Genomic DNA, 15071 nt, shown 5'->3' with positions numbered 1-15071 from the left:
TACAGCTATCTCGGTAGCATTGCAAGCAGAAGGGGAACTCTTCCCTGGTTTGTGTACAGGTAACGGGACTCATCTGTGCGTAGGCAGTTACTTGGCTCCGTCTACCTACAGAAGTCTCACTGAATTGAGATTTATGACGTGTGCTGTGAGGGTGTTGTGCGGCCGGCTGAGCTCCTCGTGCTTGTTTGGTACAGAGCGCTAATACTGCGGGTACTGACTACAAAGCCATGCTTTGGGGAGAAGAGGAGTGATGCTCCCCTACGTGCTAGAAAAGCTAGAAAACAATGCTCGAAAAAGAGACTCTTTATTTACCAAATCTTTTATCTCGCAGGAAAAGGTGTCTGTGCTTTCAGAAAGGTATCTATAGGCATTCTGTCACAGATGTTAACCTCGGTAGGTTATGGCCACGTATGAGAGCAATACGTCTATCCGTGCTAGCTTAATAAATGAAGCCGTAGGACGATGCAAACGTGCTTCTGTTTGCCAGTTCCGTTTAGTGGTAGTCTGTACTCTGATATTCCTTTTTTATTACCAGTATTGTTTTGTTCGTATGAGATATTCTTTCCTAAAGTTTTACTCCTGTTTCCTGTGGGCGTCAGGAGTTGCCTGCGTAGGCCAGCGATACGCAGCTCTTCAGCAAGGTGATGGCTCGCCCCGCTGTGCTGATTTCGCAGATGTGACGCTCGATGCTTCACGCAGTGCGTATGCCCGGGTAAATCACCCCCCGAGTCGCCCCAGCAAAAACGGGGTGTCGGGGATGGGCTGCTGGTACTGCGGCACAAACGCAGCTCGCGCTCTCTGCGGTGTCATCGGGGGCTGGTGGGCCTCGCCCTCACGTTCAGCGGTGGCTGTCCCCACTGTGGTGGGGCAGCGGAAAGGCCCCTTGTGAAAAGGCTGCAGCCAGCCATCAGCGCTGGATCTGCCAAAAGAATTTGTCAAAATCCCAGCCCAATTTGTGTTTTCTTGCAGGAGTCGACCGTCACACCCGGTAAAAAAAGAAAGGCAGGGGAGCCAGTGAATTCGCCAGCCGGGTGAATTATCCTGCCAGGTTATGTACGTAGCCCTGACGTATGCGAGTAGAACAGTTGTGCCTCTTTTTGTTCGTTTGTCACCTGAAGTCTCTCGCAAATGCAATGCTCCCCAGCCTGTCTGCATGCCGGGCTGTCTGGGTCCCTGTCCGCGGAGCACGGGGTGCACGCAGGGCGCTGCCTCGCTCGGGCTCGCCGTCAGCTTGCCTGCCTGGTCCGTGAGATCTGCGGCCCGTTCGCAGCAGGGGCTGAAGAAAAGACACCGTCCGTGTACTGCGAGGTGGCAGCCCGCGCTTGTAACGCTGAGTTGGCCTGAGGGAACGCCATGTGAGGCTTCTTGTTGTGTGCTTGTTGGACTCGATGATCTTAAAGGTCTTTTCCACCCGATAGGATTCTGGTTCTGTGCTCATACCTAAACAGAGCGATACCTACTTGGTGCGTGAAGAAGTTCTGGAGAATAACACTCCGGTCGATAGTCACGAACTGAAGAGGGGCACGGTGGGGCAAACTCTACAACTTCAGAAGTTTCTAGAATATTTTTGAAGAAGAAACTCGGAGAATCAGTTGATTCTTGACAAAATAGGGATCCCATGTTGCATGAGAAATAGTATCTGCCCAGCGAATTGAAGGTCTAACCCTGGAGCTACACGTGTAGGAAACTTCGAATCGGTTTCCACCCGCTGTGGCTCTGTTTTGGTGGAGGCAGGCAAAGGGAAATGTGCTGCAGGCAAAGCATCCTTCTTTGCTTTTATTTTTCTTCCAATAAATCAACCAGTGTTCGGTGCGGCTCCAGAAAGTGTTCGTCTTTGGATTAAAAAAAGCGTGCTGCAGGTAGCTGTGACGCAGGTTTTGCACAGTCATTGAACCGAACACACCTTAAACTAACAGAGAGGGTGAAAGGTAGCAGTGTTTTTGCGCTGAATCTGTGTTTTTAGACGAGGCAGCACCTTTTTTATAAAAGCATGTTTATATCGACTCCTTAAGAAGTTTAGACTGGAGGGCTGTCTCCAGAAACTGCCCCCCTCCCCTTTTGCCAAGTCCCATGTGTTTGTCTTGGCAGGAGGCGGTGTCTGCTTGGCTGGTGCTGGGATATTAAATTGAGGGAACACAGAGCTCTTGATGCTTTTCAATAGGGCTTCTATTTAGTTAGCGGCAGGATAGAGCTGTCAGCCACCTGCGATTGTCCAACAGGGAAAAAGGGAGAAATAAGAGGGGTGGGTGGGGGGAGAGCCCTGGAAACGTTTTCTCATTTCATCGATGGAATGGTCGGAAGAAAGCGTTTTCTGGGAGGCAGCAGCTTCGTGGTGGTTTGACCGTTGCGTCCTTTTGCTGCAGGTCCCGCTCCGTCGGCATTGGTGGTGGGTGGAATAAATGATGACGGTAGCCGAAACTACTCGGGTCAGCGCGAGGAACTTTCTCATTTTAACTTATCACGCGTGGAGAATCTGTTAAGAGATTTTGTTGTGGCCCGAAGTGAGAACAGATTCAGATAGCCCAATTCTGACAGTTACAGATCCTACGGATGCTGTGCGTAGTTCTGCATTTCATTTTTAAGGCATGTGTGGTGATCGATTCATTAATTACTGCGTAGGAAACCAGGGTGGTGGGAGTCCGTCTTGGGTACTCTTAGAAAAGGCCGGTGGAAGGTGAAACTAGACTTGGCATACGCAGCGTCCCTCTTCGTTGTGTAGCACCTCTGCCGGTCTTCCTGAGCGAGAATGGTACTCGGCTTCTCGCCGTCACGTAAAGCCCTCTTCTGCTTTGAAGAATGGAAGGGAAGAAAAGAAAGGTTTGGAGAAATCGCCAGGAGGAGGGGAGTAATTCCTTTGCATTTTTGCAAGCTTGGGCAATATGTCACAGTTTGTCTTGATTCTTTCTCTGATTGCTGCCGGTATCCTACTCTTCTTCCTTCCATTCAGAAGGAGCGCGTCTAAGGACTCCGTTGCCTCCACTGTTCTACTTGGAGAGGCGTCTTGGTTTTGGAGCAGACGACAAGCACACCAGATGAGGCAGGAGGGCTAATAGGCGGCGTTGACAGATTCATAGCCTGAGAGGCCCTGTCTTTTGTCACATGAAAGAAGAGTTTTCTCCTCTGTTTTTAAGGACAGACGCCAAGATGGTGGAGGAACCTCTTTCTAAGTGGGCTTGTTTCCTCTTTGAACACAAGCTGCAATCCTGTACGGCTGTCATACACGCTCACAGAACAGCGACGTATGTAATTTCACAGACCGAGGTGTATTTGGGCCCTGCTCTCCTGACCTTGGGTGGTTACAGCCCCTTTGCCCGCACTCGGGTGACAATTGATCTGAACGGTCGCGGGCTCTGGAAGTCTTACTGTACGTCTTGCAGATAAACCTCAACACTGTGTTTGCCCGTGTTGGTTGCAGTCACTGGATTTAGATCTTACTCTTCAAAGGAAGCAGATTCCTCCTCCTGAGCATAGTCTCTCCCCGAATACGGGGGTGGCTGTCTTGGGCAGGCAATTTTCCCTTTTCCCACTGAACTCTTAGCTGTCCTTGGACTGGAAAGTAGTTGCTCTTTCACACATGTCTGCTTCCACATGCGCTCTGGTGAGAGCTGTTGTCGTCTTCTCATTTCTGCTTCCCTCCGAGGTCGAGTCCAACTACATAGCCCGTTTTCATTCCTCTGTATTTGCGCCTCTGTGCTGCTCAGGGGTCCCAGGTTGGAACTTTCCTCTAGAGGGAAGGTGATTTTTTGCATCCTCAGACCCCTGTGCTTATTGGTGATTTTTTTTCTTTACCTAGATTGCTTGTGCTTACCAAGAACTGTTACTGCAGCCCGACTTCATACAGACAGCCTCTTACTGCTAGGCAAACTCGGCCTGCTTATTAATCTGCTTCTTATGTTATTGATGACCTGCTCCATTTAGAGATGAATGTAAAGCCTTGAACGTGATGTTAAATTTCCTTTTTTAAGCTTTTAACCTCCCCTCTTTCAAACCTTCACAGTCAAGACACAGTCCGTGGTATTTCCAAATGACTCTCTTACAGAAGGGTGTACGTATCCTAAGCCAGATAAAAGGTGCCTGTAATCCAGATGAAGATTCTCACGTAGGGGATGCTCTGTTGATCCTGCATCCCTCGCGGTGCAGTGTAATCCCTTCTAGGTTGGGTGACTGGCTTGTTTGACGTGGTCAAGTTTTACGGCTCGGGCACAGGTAAAGCAGGTCTGTCGTGTATTCAGCTGGGGCAGTTACCGTTTTGCTAAAAGCCTGTATAATGGTTAGGTGCAAAAAGCCACATCAAATAGGTAAACACGTCACTTGAGGATGCTGTGAGGGACTCGAACTCCGTGTTCGTTGTAGCCGGCGTAGCGCAAAGGCTCCGTGTCTTCATAAAAGCAACTGAAAGCAGGTGAGTAAGGCATTTAATCCAAGAGTGGGAGCTTTCGCAGAGGAACACAAAGCCAGTCAGCGTGGCACGTAGTGTATCTGCGTACTCAGTACCGCAGAAGAGAGCAGCGTCCGACATCTATCCGCTGAAGCCCTGCGTCAGGCACCGAGCGCGCCGCGGGACGGGGCTTGCAGGCCGTTCTCCGGAGCTGACGCTGACCTCCTGGGGCTGCTGCGTCTGACCTGGCGCAGCCCTGCTTGTCCTCGGTTTGTAAGAGGCACGGATGAAATATGCAGCCCCGATACACTGCCAGAAAAGGTCTTACCTGTTGCTCCTAGTTTCTAGCTGGAAGGGGAGAAAGGACAAAATGCAAAAACAAAGACAAAATTCAGAGTTTTAAAGTCTGGAACAAGACTGGTGACAAAGGAGTTGGTTAGAAAAGCTTGAATAGAGCATAGAGAGCAGGTGAGCTGCGAGAAGCAGTTTATCCTTGCGAGGGACATGCTAGAATGTGATCTCTTTTCTTTCTCAGCTAAGCAAAAAAGGAAGATTTTTTTAAAAAAACCAAAACAAACACCCCCCCCCCCCAAAAAAAAAAAAAAAAAAAAACACCAAAAAAACCCAAAAAAACCCCACGACAGAGAGGGAGAGACCTGATGTGAGCAGCCTACAAAACCAGCTTGGCAACAGAACCGCTCGTAGTCTTTACGCTTTCCTCCTGTGCGTGCCACATTGGTCTGGGAGCAGCCGTGTCACAATTTGTAAATATTTCAATATTGTGTTTCTGATTTGCTTAAAGCAGCCGTACATGTTCAGTTCCCTCACTGTTCAAAGCTAGCTTAGGAGAAATAGCTGCTAGTTAATGCCTCGGTTCCCCAGGGTATCATGTCAACATTTTAAAAACTATTTCTGTGTAGTAAAAGGGCACCAAGGGCAGTTTGAAAACATAATTGATATTATTACCTTTTCTGTGGTAGACTCATTATGTCTTATAAAAATGCAGGGTTTTCAAAATACAGATACTAGCTGAAATATAATATTGTGAAGATAAGTGTGCACATAGATTAATAGCAAAGCCACAAAAACATTGGGATGAAAGCATTTTTCACTGAAAATAATTATTATATTGCGCACTCACTCACTGCCTGTAAGTCAATGGAGAATAGCTGAACCTGTTAGCATTTCACAGAATCACAGAATCGTATAGGTTGGAAAAGACCTTTAAGATCATCAAGTCCAACCATTAACCTAGCACTGCCAAGCCCACCACTAAACCATGGCCCGAAGCACCACCTCTACACGGCTTTTAAATACCTCCAGGGATGGCGACTCCACCACTGCCCTGGGCAGCCTGTGCCAGCGCTTGACAACCCTTTCAGTGAAGAAGTTTTCCTAATATCCAATCTAAACCTCCCCTGGTGCAACTTGAGGCCGTTGCCTCTTGTGCTGTGGGTTGTTACTTGGGAGAAGAGACCGACCCCACCTCTCTCCAGCCTCCTTTCAGGCAGTTGTCGAGAGCGATGAGGTCTCCCCTCAGCCTCCACTTCTCCAGGCTGAACAACCCCAGGTCCCTCAGCCGCTCCCCATCAGCCTTGTGCTCCAGACCCTTCCCCAGCTCCGCTGCCCTTCTCTGGACACGCTCCAGCCCCTCCATGTCTCTCTTGGAGTGAGGGGCCCAACACTGAACCCAGCATTCAAGGTGCGGCCTCACCAGTGCCGAGTACAGGGGCACGATCACTGCCCTGCTCCTGCTGGCCACGCTATTGCTGATACAAGCCAGGATGCCCTTGGCCTCCTTGGCCACCTGGGCACACTGCTGGCTCACACTCAGCCGGCTGTCGACCAACACCCCCAGGTCCTTTTCCGCCGGGCAGCTTTCCAGCCGCTCTTCCCCAAGCCTGTAGCGTTGCCTGGGGTTGCTGGGACCCAAGTGCAGGACCCGGCTCTGAGCCTTGTTGAACCATTTTGCTGTAATTCGGTGTCATTCTACTGGAATGTGTACATTTTTAGGGGTCTGAAAACGGGGAGCGCAGAAACCCCTGTGGGTGCAGGTCCGTGGAGCTCCCTGCGGTGGTGGTGCTGGGCTCATCCTCGCCGGTGCGGCAAAGACCGGGCTCTGCGGCACTGGCCGTGGTGTGAGCAGTTACAAACGGCGTCAGGGAAATGCATCCTGAACCCTTACAGGCCAGGCTGAGAAATGGAGGGCTTCTCCCCCCCGTATCCTTTAAGATTCCCTGTGTTTCCCCCTGCCCCAGCTTTGTGAGCCCTCCTGATTGAAACCTAAACCGTGCTGGTTTGTGTCCCTCAGCAGTCGGCCGTCTCTGAGCATCGCCTGGTGGAAGCGCAGCCAGGAGCCGGTCACGGAGCAGCGCTGGTTGGGGGTTTGTAGAGGAGAAGGGAGAGTTAACTGTCCCAGGAGGAGCTGGTGTGATGCTTGGTCGCTGAAACCACTCTTCGCCCTCTTCTCTTGGTAATTATTATACCGGTGTTTGCTGATGAGCCTCTGGGTAAGCAGCACGGTTGCCGTCACCCCGCTCCTGTCAGCGCTCCTTGCTGGTGGCGGTTAAGCGGCCTGGCCTCTCTGAGGAGATGGAGCTCGAGTGAGCGCGCTGGGGAGCCAGCGCTGCGTGGCTGTGGTGGTGCCGGCCCTAAGCTTCCAGGGAGCCGGCTCACCTCTGCAGCGCGAGGGATCGTGCTGGTCCCGGCTTCCTGCTGGAAAGGCTGGAGCCCGGGGAAGAGTCGCCATGCTGCGCCTTGCTCTCTCTGCTCCTTCCCTTGGAGCCTGCACTGGCCGCTGCTGTGTGACGGCGCAGTCTGGATTGGTGCTTGATCGTCCCGGGGCCCGACTCCTTGTACAGGCCTCGCTTTATTCGCGTTCCCAGCGCGTCAAAGACTCTGTATTTGCGATTCCTTTAGCGTCAAACCAGTACGCTCTGACGTAGAGGAGACATACCCCCTGGTCTTAGAGGATCCGACGGTTGCTGGCGCTGCAGCACGCGTACTTGGATCCACTCTAAACGTGGACTCCTTGGATCATTTCGGTCACGTCTCTTCAGTTGTTCAGTGTTCTTTTCTAGCGTTTGTGCACAGCCACAGACGCACGTAGGGCCCGGTTTCAACTGGCAGCGTGCCTGTGGGGTATTTGGTTTACACCAGCACGTGCTGATGGAGCGGGTGTCCTGCCCTGCTCGAGGCCGTGCGGGCGCAGGCCGTGAAGATGGCTCCTGCTGTGAAGAGCTTATGGGGTTCAGTGAGAGCCAGGGGGGAGCAGATACCGGCAGGACAGAACGCGGGAAGAGTAAGCCGTGATTGATGGACGAGTACAGTAGAGAGAGGTCTCGGCACTTTAGAAACCTGACTTTTGTCAAGCTTTTTTCCTAGGCAGTTAGGCCAACGGGTGTTTTGCAGAGGGAGTTGCATGAGAAAAAGCAGCTTTCACGTTGGGGGGCACCACGTCCGGTCTGTCGGAGGACAGTAAGAAGGGAAAAAACCCAGACCTTCGGATAGAGGTGGGCAGCGCAGACTGGCATCAAAAAATGAGAGCATTTACTGACCTCGTTGCATTGAGCGTGAGATGCTAGGTAGGATGGGGATATTCTCTCGTAGGCGTATTCTGTAAAGTCAGTGCACTGTAGACTTTAACGACCCAAGGCATTTCCTACTCTCCAGTAACGCTCGGTGGCAAGCGTTGGCAGCACTTGACTTGATAATGGCCAATAGTGTGACTGCCGCCTCGCTAAACAAACTCTTTCACTTTCTGCCATTTGAGGGTGGGCTTTTCAAAACACACCTGAGAATTAAATGACCGGCCCTTACTGCAAACCACTAGAAATGGGGCATTTAACTTCCTAAAATACTTTTGAAAATCCCACCCGTAATGTTTACTCTAATATTGAAGTTAAATGTATCCATTCTTAATGGTCGCTCCACAGTTCTCTGTTGTGCTCTCTGAATGAATGGTTCTTTCCTCTCTCGCAGCTAATACCCCATGCATATTTATACGGAATCGTGTTCCCCCTTAAATGCTGTTGATTTTGGCTCAGTGAGTGATTCCTTAGTTTAACCTGCCCTTGTAGGTTATTTTCTCAAGGCTTTATGTTGTTTGTAATACCCTTATTATTGTCTGCATGTCTTTGCATTTGGGGGGGGAAAAAAAAAAGGTATTTTTCCTGGTTTTGCTGTATCAGTGGGTTGTCCAGTAAAGAATGCATCGTTTGCTGTCCTCGGGGAAGCCCTCCTAGGTGGGCTGCCTGTGCCAGACTACAGCTGGCCTTGCTCCCAGTTACCTTTTGTGACGAACTCGGGCAGGACTTGCTCCTGCATCGGGTTAATTCAGCGGAAAGGCTTTCCCTCACTTTGCCGTGCACCATTACTTCTGGGTCGAGGAGGACGAGAAGGGCTGCGGGGACGGAACGCGTCAGCGGTCGTGAGTCTCGGACAGACAGCTCTGGCTGTCGGGCAGCGAGGCGGGTGCCCGCGGGGTGCTGAGCAGACCGTCGGCAGGTTTCCCCTCGGGCGTCCCTCTGGGAGGGACGTTTGCTGCCTTTGGAAGGCGGGAGAAGGAAAGCCGAGAGGTTAATCCGCTTCCCCCCAGTCTCCGTTGGGTTGAAACGGTGCTGAGAAGAGGCGGCTTTATGTCCAGCCACTCTGCCTCAAAGGCTGCTTTTTGCTTTGGGTGGTTCTGTTGTTTCCCTGTTTTCCCATTTTAAGAATAACGAGGGCAGTTCTAGATAAACTTCACAGAAGCACAGATTTCCAACTGCATCCTTCAGTTGATGGAAATTTTGAACGTTGTTAATTTATAAGAAGAAGTAGTAAGATTAATAGCATTCCAAGATTTCAGACTGTGCTTTCCTGTATTGCTCCATAAATGCGCTTTTGTGGAAAAAAAAATTTCCACTACATACTTCTTTCTTGAAAATCCACCGCAGTCTTTTCTCCAAGTGAGCCTTCAAAGCTGTGTGCCCTAAACACCTGCTTGCTTTTCTCTCCGGCTGGTGGTGAGAAAATGCTGCGTTGACAGTAGAGTTTACAGTGAAGAATCCCTTGAAAATGCAATACCTGCTTATGCCCCTCTTTCTCCGTTCATGTGGAAAATTTCAAGCTCTTTTTAGCGATGAAATTTGGGAGGGGGAAAAAAAAAGTCAGACTGGAAAGCAAGCTGGATTCTGCATTCATGCTTGCCTGTCGGCAGCTAAAATGGACCAAAACTCTCTCTGTTGATTCTAAATCTCATTTTCCAATGAAAGGAAAAAAAAATTCAGTAGTTATAAAAATTTGTCTGCTGTCATTTACAACATGCCTTGTAAGGTAACACCACCACAGTAATTTTAACTCTGATGTGTTGTCAGACAGAGCAGCTCAATATTTGTACTGTTTACTGGAGCGGTGAAGCAAAGCAAGGGCGACTATCTCGGAAGCGTGGGCAAATTAATTATTCAAAAGCATGTGAAATGCATTCAGCTTCCAGGCAGGTGATACAAAATCATACCTGCAAGTGAAGCAAAGAGTAAAGCAAGGCTAAAGAGTGTGGAAGGGATTTTTTCCTTCGTCAGCCCTTCGGGGTGGGCCACAGTTGCCCGCTCTCTATTGTAATTCTTCCCTTCTCTCTCGGGACTGCGGGGACCACTGCTCTTCCAAAAAGCACATCGCCGCATGGGGTCAATGGTCTGTGCGTGCAGCCTTCCATCTGTGTGAGCCGTTTGACAGCGTGGATTTCTAATTAACTTCTCTGCTGTGCCGGGGAAGGTTGCGAGTCGTACTGGAGGTCGGATCGTGGCTCTCACGCTGGATCCGCAGGAGACGATGCTCTCTAGGAACCCCGTCGTGGTGACGACCGGTTGGAAATCCAGCCCTTTAGCTCCGTTTGCAAGTTTTGTGGAGAAACCGTGTCACGTTTGTTCACGATTATGGGCGTGAATCCCCTTGACGCCGTCCAGATCCACTGAAATCGGTGGCATTAGCCACTACCATGAAGATGAACAAAAGGTAGCCACGCACCTTATGTCGGTGTAAATAATCATCCATAAAAGCTGTTTTAAAAGGAAAAAAAGGTGGGTGTGAGACACAGTCTGAGCGAGGTGGGATCCAGCTCGGAAGAGGGACAGGACCCGATCCTGTGTGTGGTCCCCAGTGCGTGCCAGGGCCACGAGGCCGCTGCGGAACAGCCCGGGCGTGCGGCAGGAGCCGTGCCGGGCGGTAGCCAGCCAGGTGCTTCGCAGGTTTAGGTGCCGGTCTGTCCTGCCAGCTCTGTTTGCAGGGAAAGGTCACCCTGAACCGATGCCTTTTATCTCAATGGGTATACTTTGTAAATTTTGCCTTTTTTTTTTTTTTCCCTCGTGAACCACGTGATTAGTTTAGCGTGATTGGGTGAAATGGGCTGTTGGCTTTGGGTACTGTTCCTCTTAATGGGTACGGAGACTTTCAGACCAGCACCTGTTTCTCTCCCGTATTAATACGGCCGGGTTATCGGCGCCTGGGAAGTTAGGAGGCTTTCGAGGAGCAGGCAGTGATTGTGGCTGAAGGGGTTGGAATGTGTCAGGTCTGTCAAAGCGTTATGGAGAGCTGTGAAAATGGAAACTACGCTTGATGCTTGCAGATTCTTCTTGTATTTCTTTTACAGCAAGGCACACCCGTTCTCAAAAATATAATTGTGGCTCTTTGTAGATTTAACACAGACGAGAAAAAGCGTACACGTCGGAGCTGGAAAGTGAAGCCAAGCTTTGCTTTTGCACTGAGCACTGCTTTGGGGTAGAACTGCTTTCAACTCACAGAAACAGCTTCATAGAAAATGGATTATTTACAAAAAAATCTTTATGCCAAGACCAGATCTACACCAGTAACATAGCAACTGTAGGAACGAAACTTAGCTTCGCTCAGAAAAATGGCAAGCAAATAAGCCATTAACATGCAAAGGGGACTTGTTAATTCCCAGTCTAATTATGTGTCCTAGCCACATGAAAACCTGACTTGTGATGCTAACCTGATTTATTCCAACCAAAAATCTCACTTATTACTGCTGCTCACGTAAGGAAAACAAAGGAAGAATGTGGTATTTAGATTTGTGTAGCTTAGCCAATATTTGAAGAAATCCATTAGCTGAAAATTTGAGCGTAGATGTAAGAAACCGCACAGAGCATGGAAAGCTTGTGGTGAAGTACTCTTTGTGTCATTTTGAATATTTTTGTTAAAAAATTGATTTTTGTGCTCGGTCATATACCTTCACAATTGTGTCTGCTTGTATTTGACAAATTATCTAAGCTTGGACTGTGATAATCTCCATTCGTTGAAAAAAAACCCAAAAAACAAAAAAAAAAACCCCACCCCAAAAAATCTGTGTAGCATTGCCATAAATAAGTTGGATGGGGTTCAAAGCTGGCGTGTAGGATTGCAGCTGTACCTCCTGCAGCGGGGCTGGGGGGGCCCGGGAGCAGTTTGCAGAACCCTCAGGATCGTCTCCTTTGGGTTTTTTGGTTTGGTTTGGTTTGGTTTTTTGGTTCATACTTTGTATGTGTCTATGGTTGCAGTCAAAGCCATAACTGCAATTCCTGCCTTACATGCGGTGAAATCTCCAGTTCCAACGTTAGGGTAGCTGAGCTCTCTTGTCGGGGTTTCTTTGGTTTATGGAAAAACCAACGCGTCGCTCGGCCGACGGCGAGCAAGCGGCAGCTGTAGCTGACGGTGTATCCTGCCCTGCGATAGAGGTGCGAGACCTAAGCTCACCTCTGGAACCGACGCAGGCGGGATGGGACCAGGAGGTTTTGCGCGCCTTGGCTTCAGCTGAGCGGGAGCTTTACCGTAGGCCGCCTGTGGGGCGTTCGCCCCGGCACATCGGACACGCCGGCCAAGGCCGTCGGTGCCGGCGCCTCTGCGGGGTCGCGCAGGACGGGGCTCTGGCACCGGCAGTCCCGGCAGGCTCGCTCTGTCCCCTCTCCCGGCCCTCGCCAGGCAGCCGCTGCCGCAGAGCCCGCGTCAGGGGGGTCTGGCGGGGCTCAGGGAGCGCTCGGGGAGCCATCCCCGCATCGCTCGCTCGCGAGAACACCGCCGTTGCGCGCAAGGAAGGTCAGAAGGAGAATGCGCGTTCGTACTTGCTCTGCTGCGTTTTGTACAAACGTTCCTGGTTTGTATGTGAACGTCTTGGATAATAACTTGCAGGTTCCTCAAAATACATAATCCCATTGGTGTTTTCCAGTATTTGCAAATACTCTGTATCCGTTTTTCCCCCAACACGATGTTCTTGCTTTCACTGGCTGTGCTGGAAGAAGTTTAGTCGTGCTGCCCTTCGATATAAGCAGGGGTTTTTAAGTGGCTGTTTCCTTGAGTGTATTGCCAGGTTTCCTTCACCATTATTTACTGGGATTTATATTCGAGTGCCAGAAAAGACATTTTTCCTCCTGAGCATGAGTCTTTCTTCCCTTAAACTGGACTTACGCAGGTGTGACTTACTCCAGGGCGTTTAATTGTGGTGATCACCAGGATAAATTTGCCTTGTCTGCAAACCTGTCGTGCAGCTTTTACAGGCGGAAGACACACAGAGAAAGGGTTTTGAAGCATTGTCAATAGCTGCATGGTTACAGGATGGAACAGTACGCGTTCATTTAGGTAGGAAACCGTATGGCTTCTGCTGATTTGAATCAAGCAAAATGAAGGGCCTGAGCCGTAAGGGGTTCAGAATATGTACGGGTTAAGGATTAGCAGAACACAGCAGTACGCAGTGCTCAGCGTCCCGTGCTTAGATTACAGAATAGCTGTGCGTGACGTACAAATGGTGAACTTCTTTGGTCTTAGCTGGTTTTTCTGAAGGGGCAATGTGTCTCATACATACACAGGCTCTTCTCTTAATGCCCTTGAACAGTGGCCTCAGCCAGATGCACATCCCCAGCGTGCAGAGGGCCATCGCCTCTGGCAAGGAGCCCGTGCAAAGGAAACGCAGTGGTAATTTGAGTCTTACGGGACAGCGATACGCTGAGTGTTTTACGCTTCACCCCTCTTTATTTGTTTTTAAAGCCTCAGGCCAGGTCTTCAGGGTCTCAAATGACATATCGGTGTGTTTTCTGTCTTCCTCACCAGGCTGGAATGATAAGAACTGATAAGGATGAATACTTCATTGAGCCTTTGGAAAGAGGAAAGCAAATGGAAGAGGAAAAGGGAAGGATCCACATGGTGTACAGGCGATCGGCTGTAGGGCCGCAGCCCTCCGATATGCTCCCTGATGTCCATACAGAAGGTACAGTACCCCTGTGTTGATTGTGTACAAATCTATTGCAGGTAACTCTAGCCTATGGTAGCTTTTGAAAGAGGCGGTTTTGACTGAGCTGTTTGAAAGGAAAGCGTTTCAATGTGTTGCTGAAATACGCCATCAGAGTCATCCACGCAGTTCCTCTGCCAAGAGCGGCGCACGTGTGCTTTCATCTCGGAGAGCAGAACTCGGCCACAAAGGGTTCTCGTCAAGAAATGTTGCAGAATGCTTGTTTGTTCCTTCCTTAAACCAAGGGCAAAGTTTGTACCGATTTAAGTGGAAACAAGTCTGAGCTCTGCATAAGTGGGTAAGGTACTGTGGGACATGAGATGTTAACAGAAATATGACTTGAATGTTCTAAGTTGTTATTAAGGCTTGCCGGTCCATACAACTTCGGTCTAAAGTTTGGGTCCTAGTTCTCTCGAAGTAATAGCTAAATTATGCCAATGACTGATGCTGCTTTCCTCCTTCTACTGGTTGCAATTAATGCTGTTTGAAGGCAGTTGTCTTGATCGGATATATTTTGACATATCCAAGGATTCCCCTCCGTCTTGAAGGTAATGTGCTCAGTCCATCTGACAATAATTATTGGGTACTTTAATCCGTTTGCTTGTACTTTTTTTCCCCCTTTTAAGATCATGCAAATCCTTACAAGCCACCGCGTTGCATAGTGAACGTTGAGGGTTTCGACACTATGGGCTGAGGATGAAAGAGCAGCTCCATTCCCCTTCAGTGCTCTGCCTTTTTTTCAGCATCTCTCAGCTTCTCAAATTCCTATTTGTACTTCGTGTTCACGTGTTCTCGGAACTTAAAAGGGTTTGAGAAGAAAAAGAACAACTACGTACAACACACAGAATTAGAATTAGATATAAATATTAAAGAGAGGAATCAAGCAGTCCCTCGTTGCCAGTCCTCATGGACTTAAATAATTTGGTGTGGTTTTGGAGTTTTGCCTCTGAAAAAGCAGGTAGGAATTGACAGCCATTTCGAATAAGATCCTGTCAGGCTTTCATTAGTCTTTCAGAAGACAGGTCCATGCTGCCAACCGCAGTACGGCACAGCGGTATCTCGGCAGGCTTGGGGCCCGGCAGCAGCCTCAGCCACGCGGGCTCATGGTCCTGGCTTTTCTCCGAGACCTGTGCTGCCACGGGTACTTTGCTTTTGGTAGCCCAGTGAGGTTATTCAAACCTAGCTCGTGCGTCTCCATTGTGTGATTGACTGAACAGTGCTAAATAAGCCTTTGTGGTAGTGGCAATGGGCTCAGCGCTACGTTTCTGCCTTGAAACCACTTGGTCAGCTGGGCTGGCAGACTCAGACCATGCTTCGACACAGCGTGTGCTTGACGATGGACCTTCTGGGTCTGCTTCGGCAAATTCAGCATCTCTTTCCTCGACAATCTTTCATGTGCTCACAGACTTTGTACATGTTTTGAATCCGTGGAAGCCTTTGCAA

At 49.7% G+C, this 15071-nt stretch overlaps 1 protein-coding gene across 3 annotated transcripts in view; it reads left to right on the top strand.

Moving 5' to 3' along the window:
• ADAMTS3 (ADAM metallopeptidase with thrombospondin type 1 motif 3) overlaps window positions 1–15071 on the top strand; it is a 131565-nt gene that overhangs the window by 30092 nt on the left and 86402 nt on the right. For all 3 annotated transcript variants that reach the window (XM_072862985.1, XM_072862986.1, XM_072862984.1), the window contains one exon: window positions 13451–13607. In XM_072862985.1, the coding sequence (XP_072719086.1) occupies window positions 13451–13607 (157 nt within the window). The remainder of the gene's footprint in view (window positions 1–13450; window positions 13608–15071) is intronic.

The sequence above is a fragment of the Ciconia boyciana genome, chromosome 5, assembly GCF_034638445.1.
Source record: "Ciconia boyciana chromosome 5, ASM3463844v1, whole genome shotgun sequence".
Taxonomy (NCBI): domain Eukaryota; kingdom Metazoa; phylum Chordata; class Aves; order Ciconiiformes; family Ciconiidae; genus Ciconia; species Ciconia boyciana.
This window is presented reverse-complemented; position numbering and strand designations above follow the sequence as displayed.